The sequence below is a fragment of the Neopelma chrysocephalum genome, unplaced genomic scaffold (genome assembly GCF_003984885.1).
Source record: "Neopelma chrysocephalum unplaced genomic scaffold, ASM398488v2 Primary Assembly neopelma1_25, whole genome shotgun sequence".
NCBI lineage: Eukaryota > Metazoa > Chordata > Aves > Passeriformes > Pipridae > Neopelma > Neopelma chrysocephalum.
In genome coordinates, this window is record NW_020897694.1 from 26,808,625 (window position 1) to 26,825,123 (window position 16,499).

The 16,499-nt window shown below is 36.4% G+C and overlaps 1 protein-coding gene across 1 annotated transcript in view; it reads left to right on the forward strand.

Annotated features, from left to right (window-relative positions):
* Window positions 1–16,499, forward strand: part of PCCA (propionyl-CoA carboxylase subunit alpha) — a 281,091-nt gene that overhangs the window by 115,469 nt on the left and 149,123 nt on the right. Inside the window, exons 14-17 of the mRNA XM_027675186.1 lie at window positions 3,906–4,049; window positions 5,756–5,830; window positions 10,471–10,539; window positions 11,337–11,412. Of these exons, the coding sequence (XP_027530987.1) occupies window positions 3,906–4,049; window positions 5,756–5,830; window positions 10,471–10,539; window positions 11,337–11,412 (364 nt within the window). The remainder of the gene's footprint in view (window positions 1–3,905; window positions 4,050–5,755; window positions 5,831–10,470; window positions 10,540–11,336; window positions 11,413–16,499) is intronic.

The window sequence follows — 16,499 nt, forward strand, 5'->3', positions numbered from 1 at the left end:
TGGTTGCCTTCAGTTGTTTAATCACGTAATAATAAATCAGAAAACAAACAGCACATGTTGTCCTTGTCTATAGACACAGTATATAACAACATAGGAGTTTGCCTGTTAAATATTCCTATGTGCTTTTCATTCATTCTGTACATTAATCCAACCATTGTCTGTTCTTCAGCAGCCTTTATGAAAAGCTGTTTTTTGCTGTGTGCTGCTGAACCCCATATACATGTGAACTGTTTTGCAGAAAGATGTGACCCCAGAGTGTTCCTGCTCATAGTAGTGAGGAAGCCTGCATGCCTGAAGAGCAGAACATGTGTACACTTCTGCTGTTCAGTTCTCCGAAATAGAAACCAGGCTTACTGAAATACAGGGGGTTGAGAAGCATCTGTAAGTTGGTGTGTTTGGGTCAATTGATACTGAATTTGGCTGCAGCAGCAAAGCCTGTGGGACTCCAGGTGAATCACATTTCCTGGAAACTGAGGTGTATGTTGAAAGTTAGTTTTGAGATTATTTATCTGAATGTAAAGGGGTATATGACACCATCTAGGGACTTACAGTAGTAGGGTGACATAGGCTATAGTTTTAAGTCTACTGAAATTTAGATTTTCTTGGCTGATGTGGTGTGCTTGAATGCTCCAACTGGTGTGTGAGTAACTTGATGCCTTATACACAGAGGGACAAGAGCAGTCTGTGAGAGTGTCCAGAAGTGTTTGCTATTAGATCTGAGTACCTTGATAGTCTTGAGAAAAATGTGTCCTGAAATTATTCTCCTGAATATAAGGGGAGCAGTCATCACTAATTTAACTTTTAGCTCCAACTGTCCATAAAAACTGCATGACTGTTTTTTGTAGCTGTGGATGAACCCTACTATGGTAGAGCTTTAAGACTGCTGTCAGTCACAGAACAGGAGGAGAATTAGCAGCCTTTCCATACTGTTCTGGTGATGGATGCTAATTGGACTGTGACATTGGTAGGTTTTCCCTTATCTTTTGTACCTGCTTCAGCATGTATAAACTGGCACTTAGTTATTATTTTCTGATGGGCTTTGCCACTAGTGTCTCTTGTTGTATATACGGGAAGAGGTTACTGAAGCAAAGAAACTTGCAATGCTCACAGGAAATCTGGTTGCTGTGAGATGTCTGAAGAAGAGCAGATCGCGCAGGTCCATGAAGGGGCAGCGCTTTCACTTTACTGTGTATAGCTATTGCTGGCCATAGCAGGTATAGCTTTGTGGACTTGAAAGCAGGAATATAAGTGACAATTTACAGAAAAATGATGATGTGTGTGTGTTTGTGTCACAGAAAATGGGGAGTAAGACTTTAAAGAGGTATGTATGGTGCTTAAGTGCATTGAAATGATGCCTTGGTATAAATTGTTTATGACCAGATTTGGTATAAGTAAAGGAACTGATAGTAAAGGTGTTACTTTTGGCAGCTGATTAATTGAGAGTTATTGCTGATCAATTTCATTGCTTGTCCTGTTGTTCTCAGCTGACCCCCTCCTGCCGTCCCCTTGCTGAAAGTAAACTGCAAATGCTGAAAGAAGTGCAGTTTGAGTTGTGCATCTCACTGGAAGGTTGAAGTTACAAATAAGTCAACTAGGATTTCAAGGTTAAAGTTCTTTTCTACCCCATTTTGGTCATTTGGTGGTCTTAATGAATACTAAAACATATTTAAAATGTATTTGGTACCTCCAAATTAGTGATATGATTGGAATTGCCTACGTTACGCCTAAACAGCGCTAGTTGAAGCACAGTCCTAAAAGAAAGCAGAACTTCTCCCCACCCCTAAAGAAAACCCAAAACAAAACAAACAAAAAACAAACCCTCAAAAAATTTTCCTGTACATGTTTTCTGAATGCTGTTTTGTGTGGAGACACAAAGGGAGTATTTTGAAGAAACAGAAGAAAATATTGACCAAGTCAAAGATCTGTATTGAAGAATGGATTAAATAAATGTTTGTGAGTCGTAAGAACCAAACAACAAAAATATTTTTCTTTCCAGAAACATTCCATCTTATTTTGATCATCAACAATAAAACTGAAAACAACAATGAAGCTATTGAGTCTGGAATGCCAATGGCTATCCAAGAAAAATGACAGTATAACTAAATAATGCAAAAGTCTTTGGAAAAATAAAAACTATTTTAATTATCTGGAATGTTAAAATTCCAAACCTCTTCTTAACTCAAAGGTAACTTTTTAAAACTTAGGTTCCAAAATAAGAAAGTAAGTTTAGTTGTCCAAATGTGAATGTGTGATAAATAACTTTCTATTAAAACTTAGGGAGTTTTAATAGAAACTTCAAGTCTTAATAGAAATTGAATTGCTTCAATTTAACACTGCAGGATAGACACTGAGATGTTTCATAGATTCTCAAAATACTGTTATTAAGCTTGACATGCTGGAGAGTATCATGTGTTAGGTAGAATCAAGATTGAATCCCAAAGGTATATCCTTAAACTGTATAATCAGATTTCCATTTCAATGTCACTTTTGTCCTTCAAAGAATAGGTGCTTGTTTCAGCGATGATTTGTCATTAAAATTATGTCAAAATGTCTTAAAATGTTGTTGAAACTCTAAGCAAACTCACAGCACACACAGGGCTAATTATGGATGCCATCTGTTTATTTTTACAAAGCTTTTTTTTCCTTAAAGACCAAAGCATCTACTTGTTCTGGTAAGCCACAATATTATTATAATGACTAAATGTTTCCTTAATACTCATATACTTGAAGGAAGAAAGAACAAAGTTTTTTGGTCAGTGACCTTTTCAGTCAGAAAAGCTACATAGTATGACATCTCATGATAGAGAAAGATTAGTGAGGTGCGTTTTCTTAAGGTATTTTGGCCCTTGGAGCACTAACATTTTATAATAAAAATGGCAGTTCTGTCATAATTTCTGTATGGAAAGTCTTACAGCTGTGTCTGTGCAAAGAACATGCTTTTAGCTTGCCTACCTTTTACTTGATCTATAGGATGCGCCCTCCTATCTTCGGGTGCTTTTTTCTGTCCTATGCCTAGTTAAATGTTTTTTTAAAGTTAATCAAGGTATTAATTTCTATTTCCATTTGAAGGAAGAAGTGTGTGTGTATGTGCATATGTGCACACATGTGTGCATGCTTGTACGCACATCCTGGGTGAGTGTGAACGACGGGTATTCCCATGGAAGCATCATCCAAAGCCGTTAGCGGCAATTTGCTGAGAGCGCAGAGTGACTCTGCTGGTCCAGCCCAGCTATTGTGCATGCTAAGCACTAAACAGATAAGTCTGGAGGGGGAAAAAATTGAAGGATCCATCTGCTCATTTCTGCTACACTGCGCTGATGCAAGATTACGCTAATCTGGTTGCTTGTCAGGACAGGTTAGTGAAAGCAGGCGAATGGGTGAGATTTAGGGTAGTCTAGTTCTATGGAAAATTGTAAGTGGCTCCTGTTTGTGCCATGTTAAGTGTAGCAGAATGGGTTGATTATTAGCTACTTTGAGATTTTCAGTTAAAATACAGTGTGAGTCTCTTAAAAACAAAATTGAATGGGAAAAGCTTCCAAACAAAGAAAAATTAACTCATCATCACCAGGTGCATTTGAATTTGTAAAATAAATGCAAAAAAATCCCCAACCCAAAACCCTGAAAACTCCTTCTAGGTGACCTTTCTAGTTTTCCTTTTGTATGCTGCTCCTAGTTATTGTAGTCTGCTAATTTTTTTCTTTTTTTTTTCCTGCCCCTGCAAAGATGGTGGTTGCCAGAGTTTAAGCAGAATTTTTTTGGGGAAAAAGAACAAAACATAAACATATTCTTTGTCTGCTCTTTGGCTGGTCAAATTTCTTGTTTATCTGTGTTTTGTTTACAGAGAGGCATTTTTTTGTTGTTGTTGTTTTTTGTTACCTACTGACTGACAGTTCTTGACCTTGCAGGTTGAACATCCCGTCACAGAATGCATTACCGGCCTGGACTTAGTCCAAGAAATGATCCGTGTTGCTAAGGGTTACCCTCTCAGGCACAAACAGGCTGATATTCCCATCAACGGCTGGGCGGTTGAATGTCGAGTTTATGCTGAGGTAAATGAGTGGTAATGGGGAGGAGGGTAGGTGGTTGAATTTTGGCGTCATAATACCCAGGTGTGGATAGATGCCAAGGTGAAGTCAAGGAATATCATATGAAAGTCATGATTTAGAGCATGTAACATGAATGGTTAATGAGGTTTTGTAGAATTGTAGAGTTCTTATTTTTTCAATAAAAATACGGTGTGTATTTCAACATAGCTTTTTTTCTGATAATCAAAATTAACGATGGTAAAAGAGGTAAGTGAGCAAATGTCATTAGAAATAAACCTATATGTTCTGTTCACATTTAATGATGCATTGCTGGAGTTATTTTGTACGGTTAACTACTGTTTCCAGGTTTGTGAAATCTTTTGACTGAAATCTGAAACTTGTTGACTTAAAAAGACAGTTGAAATTTAACGTCTTACAGAATTTTTGTTGTTTTACTAAAACTTTTTGAAAGGTTGTTGAAAAGCAAGTTACTCGTCTTCTGAAACTACGGGTTATAGGACAAACTTTCAAAGTACATTCCAAAACAATACCTTTATGATGTGACTCTCTATCTCACCTTAAATAAGCTTACAAAAATTTAAAACCCATTTTCAGTCACGTTTAGGACATTTCAAGGTAATGTCTTTTTACTGTCATTTTTAATACATGGAAATCAAGATTTCTTAAGTAAAAAAATCATAGAATTACAGAGTGGTTTAGGTTAGAAGGGACCTTAAAGATCATCTAGTTCCACCCCTCTTGCTGTGAGCAAGGACACTTTCTACTAGACCAGGTTGCTCAAAGCCACATCCAGCCTGGCTTTGAGCACTGCCAGGGGTGGGGCCTAGAAAATAATGCCTAGCTTTCTTAATTTTGTTTCAGGAATGTTTTAGGTAACTCTGCTTTTTAAAAATAATTCAGTGTTTTCAGATGTTTCTTCCTTTGCTTAACTATTGTGACTTCTCTGACCTAGAGCATCTTATTTTACTTTTCCACTCCCCCCCTTTGTGACATGCACATAATCTTCAGCTTGCTCTACTGATAACAAGTTGTGCAAACTATTTTGATAAAGAATAAGTATTTGTCCTGTGATTGGCATGGAAGCTATTCTGAGTATTAGTAGGCTTTATCCTGGAGTAACTGATGATTGAGTCTTTTTTTTTTTTTTGTTCAACCTGGATCCCCTCACATTTAGAAGTAATGAATCCAACTATGTTGCCATGAATTTGGTAATTCTGTAGGCCATATATTTTTTTTGCTGTCCTGTTAAGTTTATATTGATGTTGCATTATGCAGGAGATTTCCAAAGGCATAAAGAATGGTTTGATTTCTTAAGATTATTGAATTTCTAATGTCCCTTTTTATCTCTGAATTTTTTTCTTATTTCTTTTCAGCCCCACCATTCTGAATACTTTCCCATCCTTCTTCCAAGGCACAATATAGCTAATGAAAATGTAGTCTCTTCATCTTTTGTTTTAGTGGTGTACTGTAACTGTGTGCAGAGCACTTTTTTCATGCTTTTTGACTGATGCAAGAGAATTTATATGCTTCCATTTCTGTTTGGAGTTGCAGGGGCAGATGGATGAAGAAATATTCTTCAACACAAGTAAATCTGGAGAAGAAAACAAAGTCATTCCAGTAGCAGTTTTTGTTAGACTTCGAGCTTTTTAACATTATCTGCTCCACATCTTTAAAAGCTTAATGCTTTCTCCTGTTGAATTTTATTTCAGGACCCCTACAAATCTTTTGGTCTGCCATCCATTGGTAAACTGTCTCAGTATCAGGAACCATTGCATGTGCCAAGTGTAAGTAACTCGGTTCTGTTTTTCGTAGGTGCTGAGTTTCTCTCTAATAGGCAGAGACTATAAATGCTCAGCGGCTTTGTAAATCAGGCCCTTTTTCCAGCTTTTTGCCAGAGAGGGGATAGGACATAGAAAAACTGATTTGTGCAATCTGAAAAACTGCTAAAAATATGCAGTTCCAAGCTTAGTTGAAAATATTCAAATTGGGTGTAACAGGAAATCATTATGTGTTGAAATAATTTGTTCTGTAACTTTCAACCTAAGTTTTTCAAACACAGCTTTAGTAAAAGTACTGGCGCCATTGGAAAGGACAGTGAAATGTTGAGTCAGCTCTTTAAGCATAGAGAACTGGGGACACTGGTGAGAAGCTGCCAGTGCTTTTTGTTTAGCTTTGTAGATGTTAAAGATGAGTTATTACGTGTTTCAGGATATAGTCTAACTATATGGAATAGCTGTTTAACAAACAATGTTTTCTGCTATGTTTAAAGGCCTTTCTGTAAAATCAAGGTAGTCTAAGTGCACATATACATGACACTGTCAGTTAGTGGAATGAGGAGACTGTACCATCTGTGAATACAATTATTCAGTCTGAAAATAGTGAAAGATTACAGGAGGAATCGTAAATGTGGAGATGTTATTGGATATATGATTTATTTTGCTTTCTGAATTGTTTTTGCCCATGTACTTTCCAAAGGGACCTGACCCTTTCTGGTCTTTAAGGCTTCATGCTGTGTTCAAAGTCTAAAAGCAGAAAAAAATTGTGAAGATCTAAAAGCCATTATATACTCTTAAGGAGGAGATGAGGGAAAAAGGTATCACTGGATGTATCTAAACTTCTTTTTAATGAAATAAAGAGTGTATTTAATAAGAATTTATAATGAATACTCCAGTGGTTGTTAGAAGTTTTCACCATGTTGTAATAGCTAACAGGATGTCAAACATTTTGCCCTTGCAAGTTTTTGCAATTTGCAATTTTCCAAACGTGAGACCTGTTGAAAGTACAAGTGATAATGGACAAACTATACCCCCTACAGTCTTTGTCCCACCAAATCTTTCTTCAATTAATGCTGCAGCAGGAGTTTTATGTAATAACATTTGCGCTTGTAAGCCATCCATACAAAGAAAAAACAATTAAAATGCCTTAAATGTTCTGCTTACTGCTGTTATTTGCTTATGTGAATGTTGCATGTCAGCTAAATGGACCACGGAATAGATAAAGTGATTGGGTGTAGGAGAGTGCACACTAAGCTTTGTCTATCATTATTGCTGGGAGCAATCAAATTGATGCCAGCAGGACAGTAGATGCGTTGACAGCTGTAATTATGTATCTCCATGGTGATCACTTTTGGCCTGTCATGGAGGCCCATGAGTCCCCTCCCTTGCAAGCATTTAATCAGATTGGGCTGTCACTTGTCAGGTAGATGGGGTGGGCTGGGAGTTGTGCTTAAGGGGAGAGGTGAATTGAAAATGAAGGGTGGGAGATGCCTGATTGCTTCTCGTGGTCCATCATGGTACCAAAGAAAAAGATTTTAATTACACTGGAGGCTTCAGAGCAATGGTTTGTGGAGCTCGTATGGAGTGTATAGGCTGTTCTCTTCCTCTTCTACTGTCGTATTAAAAATAGAACAACTATTTTTATGTAGACACTCATGAATTGGTGTCTTAATACATATATTTCTGCCACTGTGAAACTAATTTCTCTCCTGAGAATGTCATGCTGCTAAGAACAAAATTAATATGACTAAAAAGGTTCAGTGTTTCAGGCCCATTGTATCACAGTGTTTACTTTCCCCATTTTAGATTTTAGAATTGTCAACAATTTATCTTAGGAAAAGTTAGCAGAGACTTGTAGTGTGTCACAGTGAGTTCAGCTTATAAATAGTGTATTGCCAAATGTATTTGCAATTCATTTCTTCTGTGTCTCCAGTTAGCTCTGATTGTCTACCTGTGCCTATGTGTCAGCTGCTCATGCTGGTGGAACTGGTGTACGTACGTGGCTGGTGAGGGCTGTTGCTTAGCCATAGAGAGGAATATGCTGGCTGTTTTTGTTATGTGGTCTGTAATGTCCTCAGAACGTGTTACTCATAAATACCAAGCGTTTTTTGTCTTTGATAATGAAGCTTAAGATAAGTGACCACAAACAAACCCCTGTACTGTGTTAGTAATCTTTGATGTTCAGTGCTCCTGCACAACATGTACTGCCATATCTGGAGAGCTCCAGCATTGCTCTTTGCCAATGTGATCGGCAGTCTGGTATTTTAATGGCTCTTACCAGAAAGAAAAAGTTCTTAGATACAGCAGAGAATTGAGAAATACTAGAATCTGTAAGTATTCCTAAGTTGAATTTGATGTACTAGTAGTTCATTGCAGGACTGAGACATAGATTGTGCCTTTTTTTTTTTTAACCTCTTAAGCATTTTTTATCTTTCATTTTACTGTTGTCCTACTGTAATAACACATAAGGATAATACAACATCAAAGTGTTGGGCCTGTAATAGGAATGAGCTCTAGGATAGAGCAGGATCTTGAACCCTAGTCTTTCCTTGATATTTTAAATAGTGGCTAAAAGAAAGGAAGTATGTTAAGCAGAAGTAAATGCTGGAGGTCTAGTAAATATTGCTGTTGTTTATCAAGTTCAGCACATTACGGTGAGTATCTATTGAATTAGGGTTTCTTTTTCATCCAATATTCATTAAGTTCTGTCACACCATATAGTTTATAAAATCACCTACTGTTACCAGGCTCTGAAAATGTGAGCACCACAGGGAGAACTGAAGATGGTATAAATGTATTGCTTTTCTGCTGTCATTTTTTTCAGTCATCTTGAATTTATTTTATGAAAATTAAACTTCTACAGGGGACTCCAGATTTTTTTTAAAGGAAATTATGCGATTGTTTATAAAAAATTTTAAACTTTTTTAGGATATTGTACATAGGGAAAAGTGTGAAGAAAGGAAGCTAAGATATACACTGCATGTTTTTTCTGTAATGTTGATATGTCTGAACTACCTTCTTGTCAGTAGCTAATGTTAAATGTACCTCACGTAGGTAGCGGGGAGCCCAGTTAAACATAGATAAAGCACTTTCAGATAAGATGTGATTAAAGAGGTAGAGAAGCAATACTGCCTTATATATGAATAAATATACTAAACAAACTCAAATAAAGAGGAAATTATATATAAATATGTAAGCATAAATATATAAATATAAATTTATTAATAAGCAGATTTCTTTCTAAAATAAAGATAATGTCCTAAAAACTAGTCAGACACTGTTTCTTACTGAAGAAAGTGAGTACACCTGCTAGGGTATCTTTTTATGTCACTTGGATAATAAAGTCATCATCATGCCCTCATGTGGATTCTGTAGACAAGAGGTTCTACATGTGGTCCCTTGATAATTGCCTAAATTAAAATATTAAAGGCCTAACAGCCGTTGCATTGACCTTTTTCTGCCTTGCTGCAGACAGATGAGCTGCTGTTTATTACAAAGGTTCCTTCCCACAGGTGAAGATTTAAGTGAGATTCCAGGACCCTCTTTCCCACCCCCTTTACAATGCGGTGTATCGGAGCCCTGCTGCTTCAACAGCTTTGATTAGAGCCCTCCATCCTGATGATCCCCAGAATGTGTTTATCACTCTCGAGTTATTTTGATTATTTTTTAAAAAATATTTCAGATTCCAGTGCTCAAAAGCAGCAATTTAATAAATATTTATTCCCCAGAAATGGCTCATTTGAAAAGTTTTATATGGCTAACCTCATTGTTACAGTGATGAAATCAAACTGAGAGGTGAAAACAAGAATCAGCAATATACTAACTAACTTGTTGGCTGGTTAACAGCAATCAGCCTCTTCAAAAGAAATTTTTGAACTTGTGTTATTTTTTTCCACGAATATTGCAGAATCAGAGCTTTAATTGAGGCTGTGTCCTTACAAAGCAAAGGCATGGAAAAAGCTGTGTAAACATTAAAGCCTTGGGGGAACAGCAGCAACAGAAAAAAAATGTTTTACAGTTGAGAGGGTGAGGCAGAGAAGGAAAGTGTTACAGACATGAAACCCACAGGATCGGTATTCCTATGGAGCTGATAAAGCAGAACTCTAAAGTTCCTGCTGAATGCTCTCTACTTCTTATTCCTACTGAAGCCCTTGGAAGAGCTGTAGTGGAACATGAGGAATGTGATTATATATAGATGCAGAAAGGGTGTGATTATAAGGGTCATCCTTCATGCCAATCAGAAAAAATAATTACAACTGTGTTTTATTCCAGGGAGTAAATCAGAATTGGATATGTTCAGAGTTGAAGCTAATGTGTAACACCACCTGAATTGTTAGATCAAATTTAGTATGTTTACTGTGCATTCTGGAGAACAAAAGAGAATTTTGACTATTGACTGAAGATTGCAGTCAAGTTTCTCTTAAAGGAGAGAATAATTTTCAAATGTTCCTCGTGGAGGAAAAAGCTTCCCTTCCCTCCTCTCAGATTCTCTGAAAAACAAATAATTATTTTAGTTCTTCCAGAGGGAAAAATATACCTGATAAGCTTTGTGGGTGTTTGTTGTAAGGCTGATGGGTAGATTTGATCCTCGGGTTGAAATTTTTTTTTCGCACTAGTATGTAATTATTTTTGCTTCTTATTTTTTGAAGGTACGTGTTGACAGTGGAATACAACAAGGAAGTGATATTAGCATTTATTATGATCCCATGATCTCAAAAGTGAGTTGATTACTGTTTTTCAATATACTAAAGGTAAAGCACTAATTCTATGCATGAATCTTTTAAGTGAGAGCATGTTAAAGGATTGGTAAATCAGTATTTTGAAGGTGCCAGGCATAACATGCCTCAAGGGAATATAAAAGTGAAGGAAGATGTGGAGTGGAGGAAATTTAGTGTCACTTCTAAATAAAATTCTTTTTACCTTTTGACACTGTAATTTATTTGTCTTGCAGTTTCTAACTATTAAAAAGATTCTGATTTAAACATCAGCCAGTACTGCCTGATTTAGATGCTGCTAATCTATCTCTGTTAACATAGTCTAGCCAGGATGAAAATGTCAATAATTCTTGCTTCCAAAAAGAAGCATTGAAAGAAATGGTTGATAGTGTCTCTTAGTGTTAGTTCTTATTCATCAGTAACATATTGGTGAAATTAAAATATGACATTATAGTCAGAGTTCAGTTGTCCAAAAAATTACATCTTTTGAAGTTGGTTAGGCATTAAGAGTCAGGAGACTCAACTTGGATATTGAACCTTTGCTCTGATTTTTCTGAGAACTTGTTTAAATGCTTTAATTTGTATGAAGGAAAAGTGATTGGCCTTCTTTGAGTGAATGGGTTAAGATATCTTAGTTTTTTCTTGATGTTTCAGGGAGCTTCTGAAGCACAGATAATGTGCAAGAAATAGTTTTGTGACTGCAGAAGTTCTGCAAATCATTTTCATTTTTAAATGCTATTCAAATTCTAGAGACAAACATTTAATTTCTAGGTGACGTAAATACCTTTTTTTTTCTTTAGCTGATTACCTATGGCTCTAATAGAGCTGAAGCACTGAAAAGAATGGAAGAGGCTTTGGACAATTACGTAATTCGAGGTAACTAGAGAAATTTGGATTCCTAGTGTGATAGGCTGTCATCTATTTCAAGAAAACAGCTTGAAAACATAGTAATTAGCAAATTGAGTAAAGTTCCTGCTTCTTAAGTGCAAATTAAAATGGGAGAAGCTTGTGTTAATTAAGCTGAGAAGATACATCAACTGTAAAGAGACAATTTTATCATCCATTTTTTTCCATGAATATTATGAGATAAATATTTAAATAATTTCCTTAAACTCATAGTTCTCACAGAGTGGTAGCATATAATTGATTTATTATGTTGTAGAGGGGAAAAAAAGGCCACTGTACTGTAAGAACTTTAAAGTAGTTGCCATTTTATAGGAGTTAAGTATATTGATAGTAGATATCATAATGCAGTATTTAATTTTGTATGTATATATTTTTCTTATTTTCAAGGTAATTCTTTAGGTTTGGGCAAATACAGATGTAGACTGTTGGTCAGCATGTGTTTCAGCTCTTGCTGGCTCACTGCATAGGAGATGTAGCTGTTCTTCCAGCCTTTACAAGCAGCAGGGGTGAATCAGCCCTGACCAGTTTCATTCTTACTAAGTTTTAGTGAGGGAGGTCATGGTTTGTGTGGGAAAAATCTTTAGGTCTTCCTTATGGAAAATAGGAAGGACAACTCAGGATAAGGAGGTAAAAATTTCTGTAAAGTTTCTGTAAAACTTGGTTTGGCTTTAATGCTGGCTGCTGAATACTACAGATGCTGTATCATACTTGAAAGATTTATATATCTAGGGGAAAATGAACAGCCCTCTACCACAGTGTATCTAGATACATGGTAGAATTGACCATTGTAAATGAACTACTAACTCTAAAGTGGGTTTTATATTGGTGCAACTTGAGCCATTAGACTATTGCAGTACAATGTGCTGATGTAATCCCCTGCTGTATAACAGCTGAGTAAATTTATATGACAGAGAAATTTATATCACTGTAGTTGACTGATGTGAGGTGGGATTTTTTGGTGTTGTTTTTTGTTGGTGTTGTTTTTAACAGAAACAGGCTCTGGATTCACACTGAGTTGTATTAGTAGCAAGTGATGCTTAGAGGTATTATATTTAATGAGAATATTGCAATTGTGTGGGAAGCATCATTTTTTATTGTGTGCTATAATGTGGGATGGAACCTGATCATTTGTTCTTAGGTGTTTTACACAGATGTGTATGTAGCTAATAACAGTTCCACAGATATATAAATGCCTTTAAAGGATATGACACTTTACACCAGAAAAGTACTAATTTGTATTCTTGAGGTTTTTACAGTCTTTTTATTAGTACGCATTTAAGTGTTCACGTCTGATATCTCTGTAGTATTTCTATCTGAAAAAAGCTCTTAATCTATTAAATATATTGAAAGAGATAATACATGGACTACAGGGAGGGAATGTTTTCTTTTTTAAAGTACTGCAAAGCACAAAATGAAAGGTACCATACGTTTCAAAAGTAGATGAATTTTCAGAACACATTTTTAGTTGTAGTAGCTAGTGGTTTCTATTTGAAAACCAACGGGATTTTTGTGTAGTTTTAAACAGCTGATAGTTTCTTCTCAGTGTTCAGTTGAAGTGGAAAATTTGTTGATATTGAAGTATCTTTTACCTATGATTCTTGATAATGTAATTGGTAGAAACTGTCCAGTCTGTAATGTTCTAAACTGCATTGACATGTGCAGAACTCCTTTTTTTTCTAAAATGATTGTGCATGTTTTTACTTTAAAATGTTAGGTGGTATGAAACACAGTATTAAACCACCTTGATCTTATGTAAAGTGCCTTACATGAACTTTTTTCCATAACAGAGTTTTTGTTAGTAGTAAAAGACACAGAATAGTTTTTAATCTAGTTTTGAAGTGACTTGATTTTATGTTTGAATAGCAAGCTTGTACATAACTAGAGATTACCGTAGTCTTCCTGAATAGTGTGCTTCAGATTCCTATTTCAGAACACAGCCCTCTTGCCCTCATGATTTCCTGGGAAGCAGCATTTATGTTTGCATTGTGTTTTAGAGACAGTGTGTTTTTTCCCTGTAAGTTACAAGTCTCTTCTGAGTTACAAAGCATTTTAGTTAAGTAATACCAGCTGAAGTCAGTGTCAGTTGTACTGATAATGTACACTGTGAGAATTTTAGATTTAAATTCCCAAGGATTGCAATTTCCGTAAACAAAGATGCTCATTCACTCACATAGGGTGGGAATGGGATAGGGTGACTGGGTAACAGGTTAAGGACTATGTAGTGGGTAGCTTAGGGACTGCTAATGGAGGATGGAGTCTTTCCCATCACTTTTGTGTCACCAGTTAAAAGCAGGCAAAAGTTGGTAAGGACCTTTAGTCACTACTGTTTTGATGGTTGCTTACTGACCTGCGTGAAATCAGTGGTTTTTATCCAGTTCTTAGAAGACAAGTGTCCTCTTGGAGCAAATGCCACCAATTCAATATATTATTGCCACCAATAATATCATTCATGACGGTCCCATTAGAGAATCCAGGACTGAAGTAGCACAGTGACCCTCCAGGAGGGTGACTCATCAGGCTGAGTTGAGACATGCTGGCAGTGTGAAATGCAAGGACTTTTTTGTATGAGCAAACATTCAGTTTCTACTGCTGTGACTTTAGGATATCCACAAGTTACCCCATTGCTTTTTAGCTCCATTCAGCTTACAGGGAACAAGTCCTCAGACTACAGTCTTTATTGACTTGTCTTCTAGGACCAGATAGTACCTGGCCTTGAATTCGTGGTTTACATGTCTTTCCCAGTTAGATCTGTCTGACAACATCATGAAGGAAATCAATTAAATTAAAAAAAATAGTCTAATATTTGTAAAGAAAGCAGACTTAAGCAAAATTAGACTTAAGCAACCAGGGCTGCATCATATAGTGCCTGTAATAGCAGTATCTTCATTATAAATGTTGAATAAATCAAATTGGGATATTTGCAACAATACTGTGCCCTGAAAATGCCTGTTGCCTTAACACTTTATTACGTTTTTGGTGACAACTTGTGCACACTGAAATAAGAAATAATATAGTCTGTTCATTTGTAGATTCTAAAAGTGTAACTAACTCAAGACTGCGTCAAGATAGATTAAATGTGGTCATGGGAATGTAATCTCCATCTTTTTCCCCCAGTGTAATATCTCCATTGTTATTAACGGGAGTAGATGAAAGTCTAGGATAGCACTTCTTTCAGTTGTGTGTTGGAATAAATGATCTCTTGAGGTTCTTTACAGTCTAAATTGTTCTGACTGGAACTGACTCCTCTGTTGACTTCTGAATCAGAAAGGATCTAAGTAGGTAGCATTTTTAGCTCTCGGTCTTCCAGTGTAGTTCAGGGACGATTCATGTTAAGGGTCCAACCCAGATTTGTCTCAAGAAGATATGCTTCTTGTTTTGTCCAGTAGTTACTGGATAATTTGTGAATACTCAAAAGTTTGAGATGTCAGTCAAGCACAGAGGCACTGTTGCTCGTCAGGATGAGGCACAAATTGTTTCCTGTGAGCGTGGACTGTTGTTAGTAGTTCATCTCTCTTATTTTATGATACTTTTTTCAGAAACTTTGTTTTGCTTTTCTGTTTAATTTGAACAACAGAAATAGGGTATTGAAAGAATGCCTCTCAACGTATCTGTTATCTACTGCGTGTGTAGACATGATATGGTATGATTTCCTTCTCAGTTTTTCTAAAATTTTAGCATGTGTTTGTCATGTATTTTCTGATGCTGCATAATGTGTTCATTTCACGGAATCAACCAAGTTGAAAAAGACCTCTGAGATTTAGTCCAACCTTTTACCTAACACCACCTTGTCAAAGGCATATGTAAAATCCAGTATGAAGTTCTGGAAAGTTTATTTATGAATGTTGGTTTTATTTATTTTGATAAAATAAATGATTATGCTTATGCAGCAAGTAGAACTGATTATTAATTCACTAGAGGTCTGATGGACAGGTAGCTTGAGTGCAGAGATTCCTGTAATCTTTCCTTTGACCTCTGTTCGCTTTTTATCTTCCCTGCGCATTCAAATGTAAAGCAGTAACATGAAATTAACAGTCTTTGTGTCAAGTCAAGTGTTCTCTGAGTTCCTGCTTGCTGTGTGGAGAGAGGAATGTAGTAGACCATTTGAGAGAAAGAAGAGTGGGAAAAGGAACATCTGAGGAAAGCATAAACAGCAGATAGAGCAAGAAGGAGTAGAAATGAGGGGGAAATAAGGGAACCACCAGCTGGGAATGGAGAATTGTCCAGCATAGGGTAAAAGAGCAAACATAGAAAAGAAAACAGAAAAGTGGTAAATAATTGTGGTGAATGTCTGAGGGGAAGGGGAATATAGAAGTTAACTCTAATATGAGGGGAGACCTGCCAGAAAAGTGGCAGCAGAACTGTTGTCTTGAGTTTTGGCAACTGTAAACATTAACTGGGAGGAAAAAGAGTGCTGTGCTTAGTGTTCTGAGAAGGGCTTGGCTTTCCAAGGATCACAGAATGGGTCAGGTTGGAAGGGACCACAGTGGGTCATGTGGTCCAACCTCCCTGGATCATCCTAGAGCACAAGAAAAAGCCCTCAATTTTAATTTTAGTATTTTATAATATATTTCAAATAATTTAATTTCAGATACAAAACTTTTCACAATAAACTTTATTTTGGATCCAAACATCATAAAGTACTGAATGATTGTTTTAACTTAAAAGGTTCATCTCAATGGCAGTATACTTGTAAGTTTTACACTCTCCTGTATTCTGATCCCATGGAAGTATGCAAGTGTGCTCATTGGTATTGTGAACAAAACAATCTTTGTGTGTAAGCCTATTTAACTGCAAAAACTACATATAGTGTTTGTTCTTAAAAAAGAAATGAGCCTTGTTTTTTATGGTTGTGCTTTTGAAAAGTGCTGCAATAGGTCATAAAACTGAACTGTGGATTTTCCCTTTTGCATAGCAGAGGTAACGCACTGGTACATCTGCAAGAGTATTTGTGTTCTCACCTTTGCAATAGGGACCAGCAGGTTTCCAAGTGTATCGGTGTGGAAACTGAAATTGGAGAAGGGAAAGAAACAAGCTTAGGTTGAAATCATTAGAAAGGA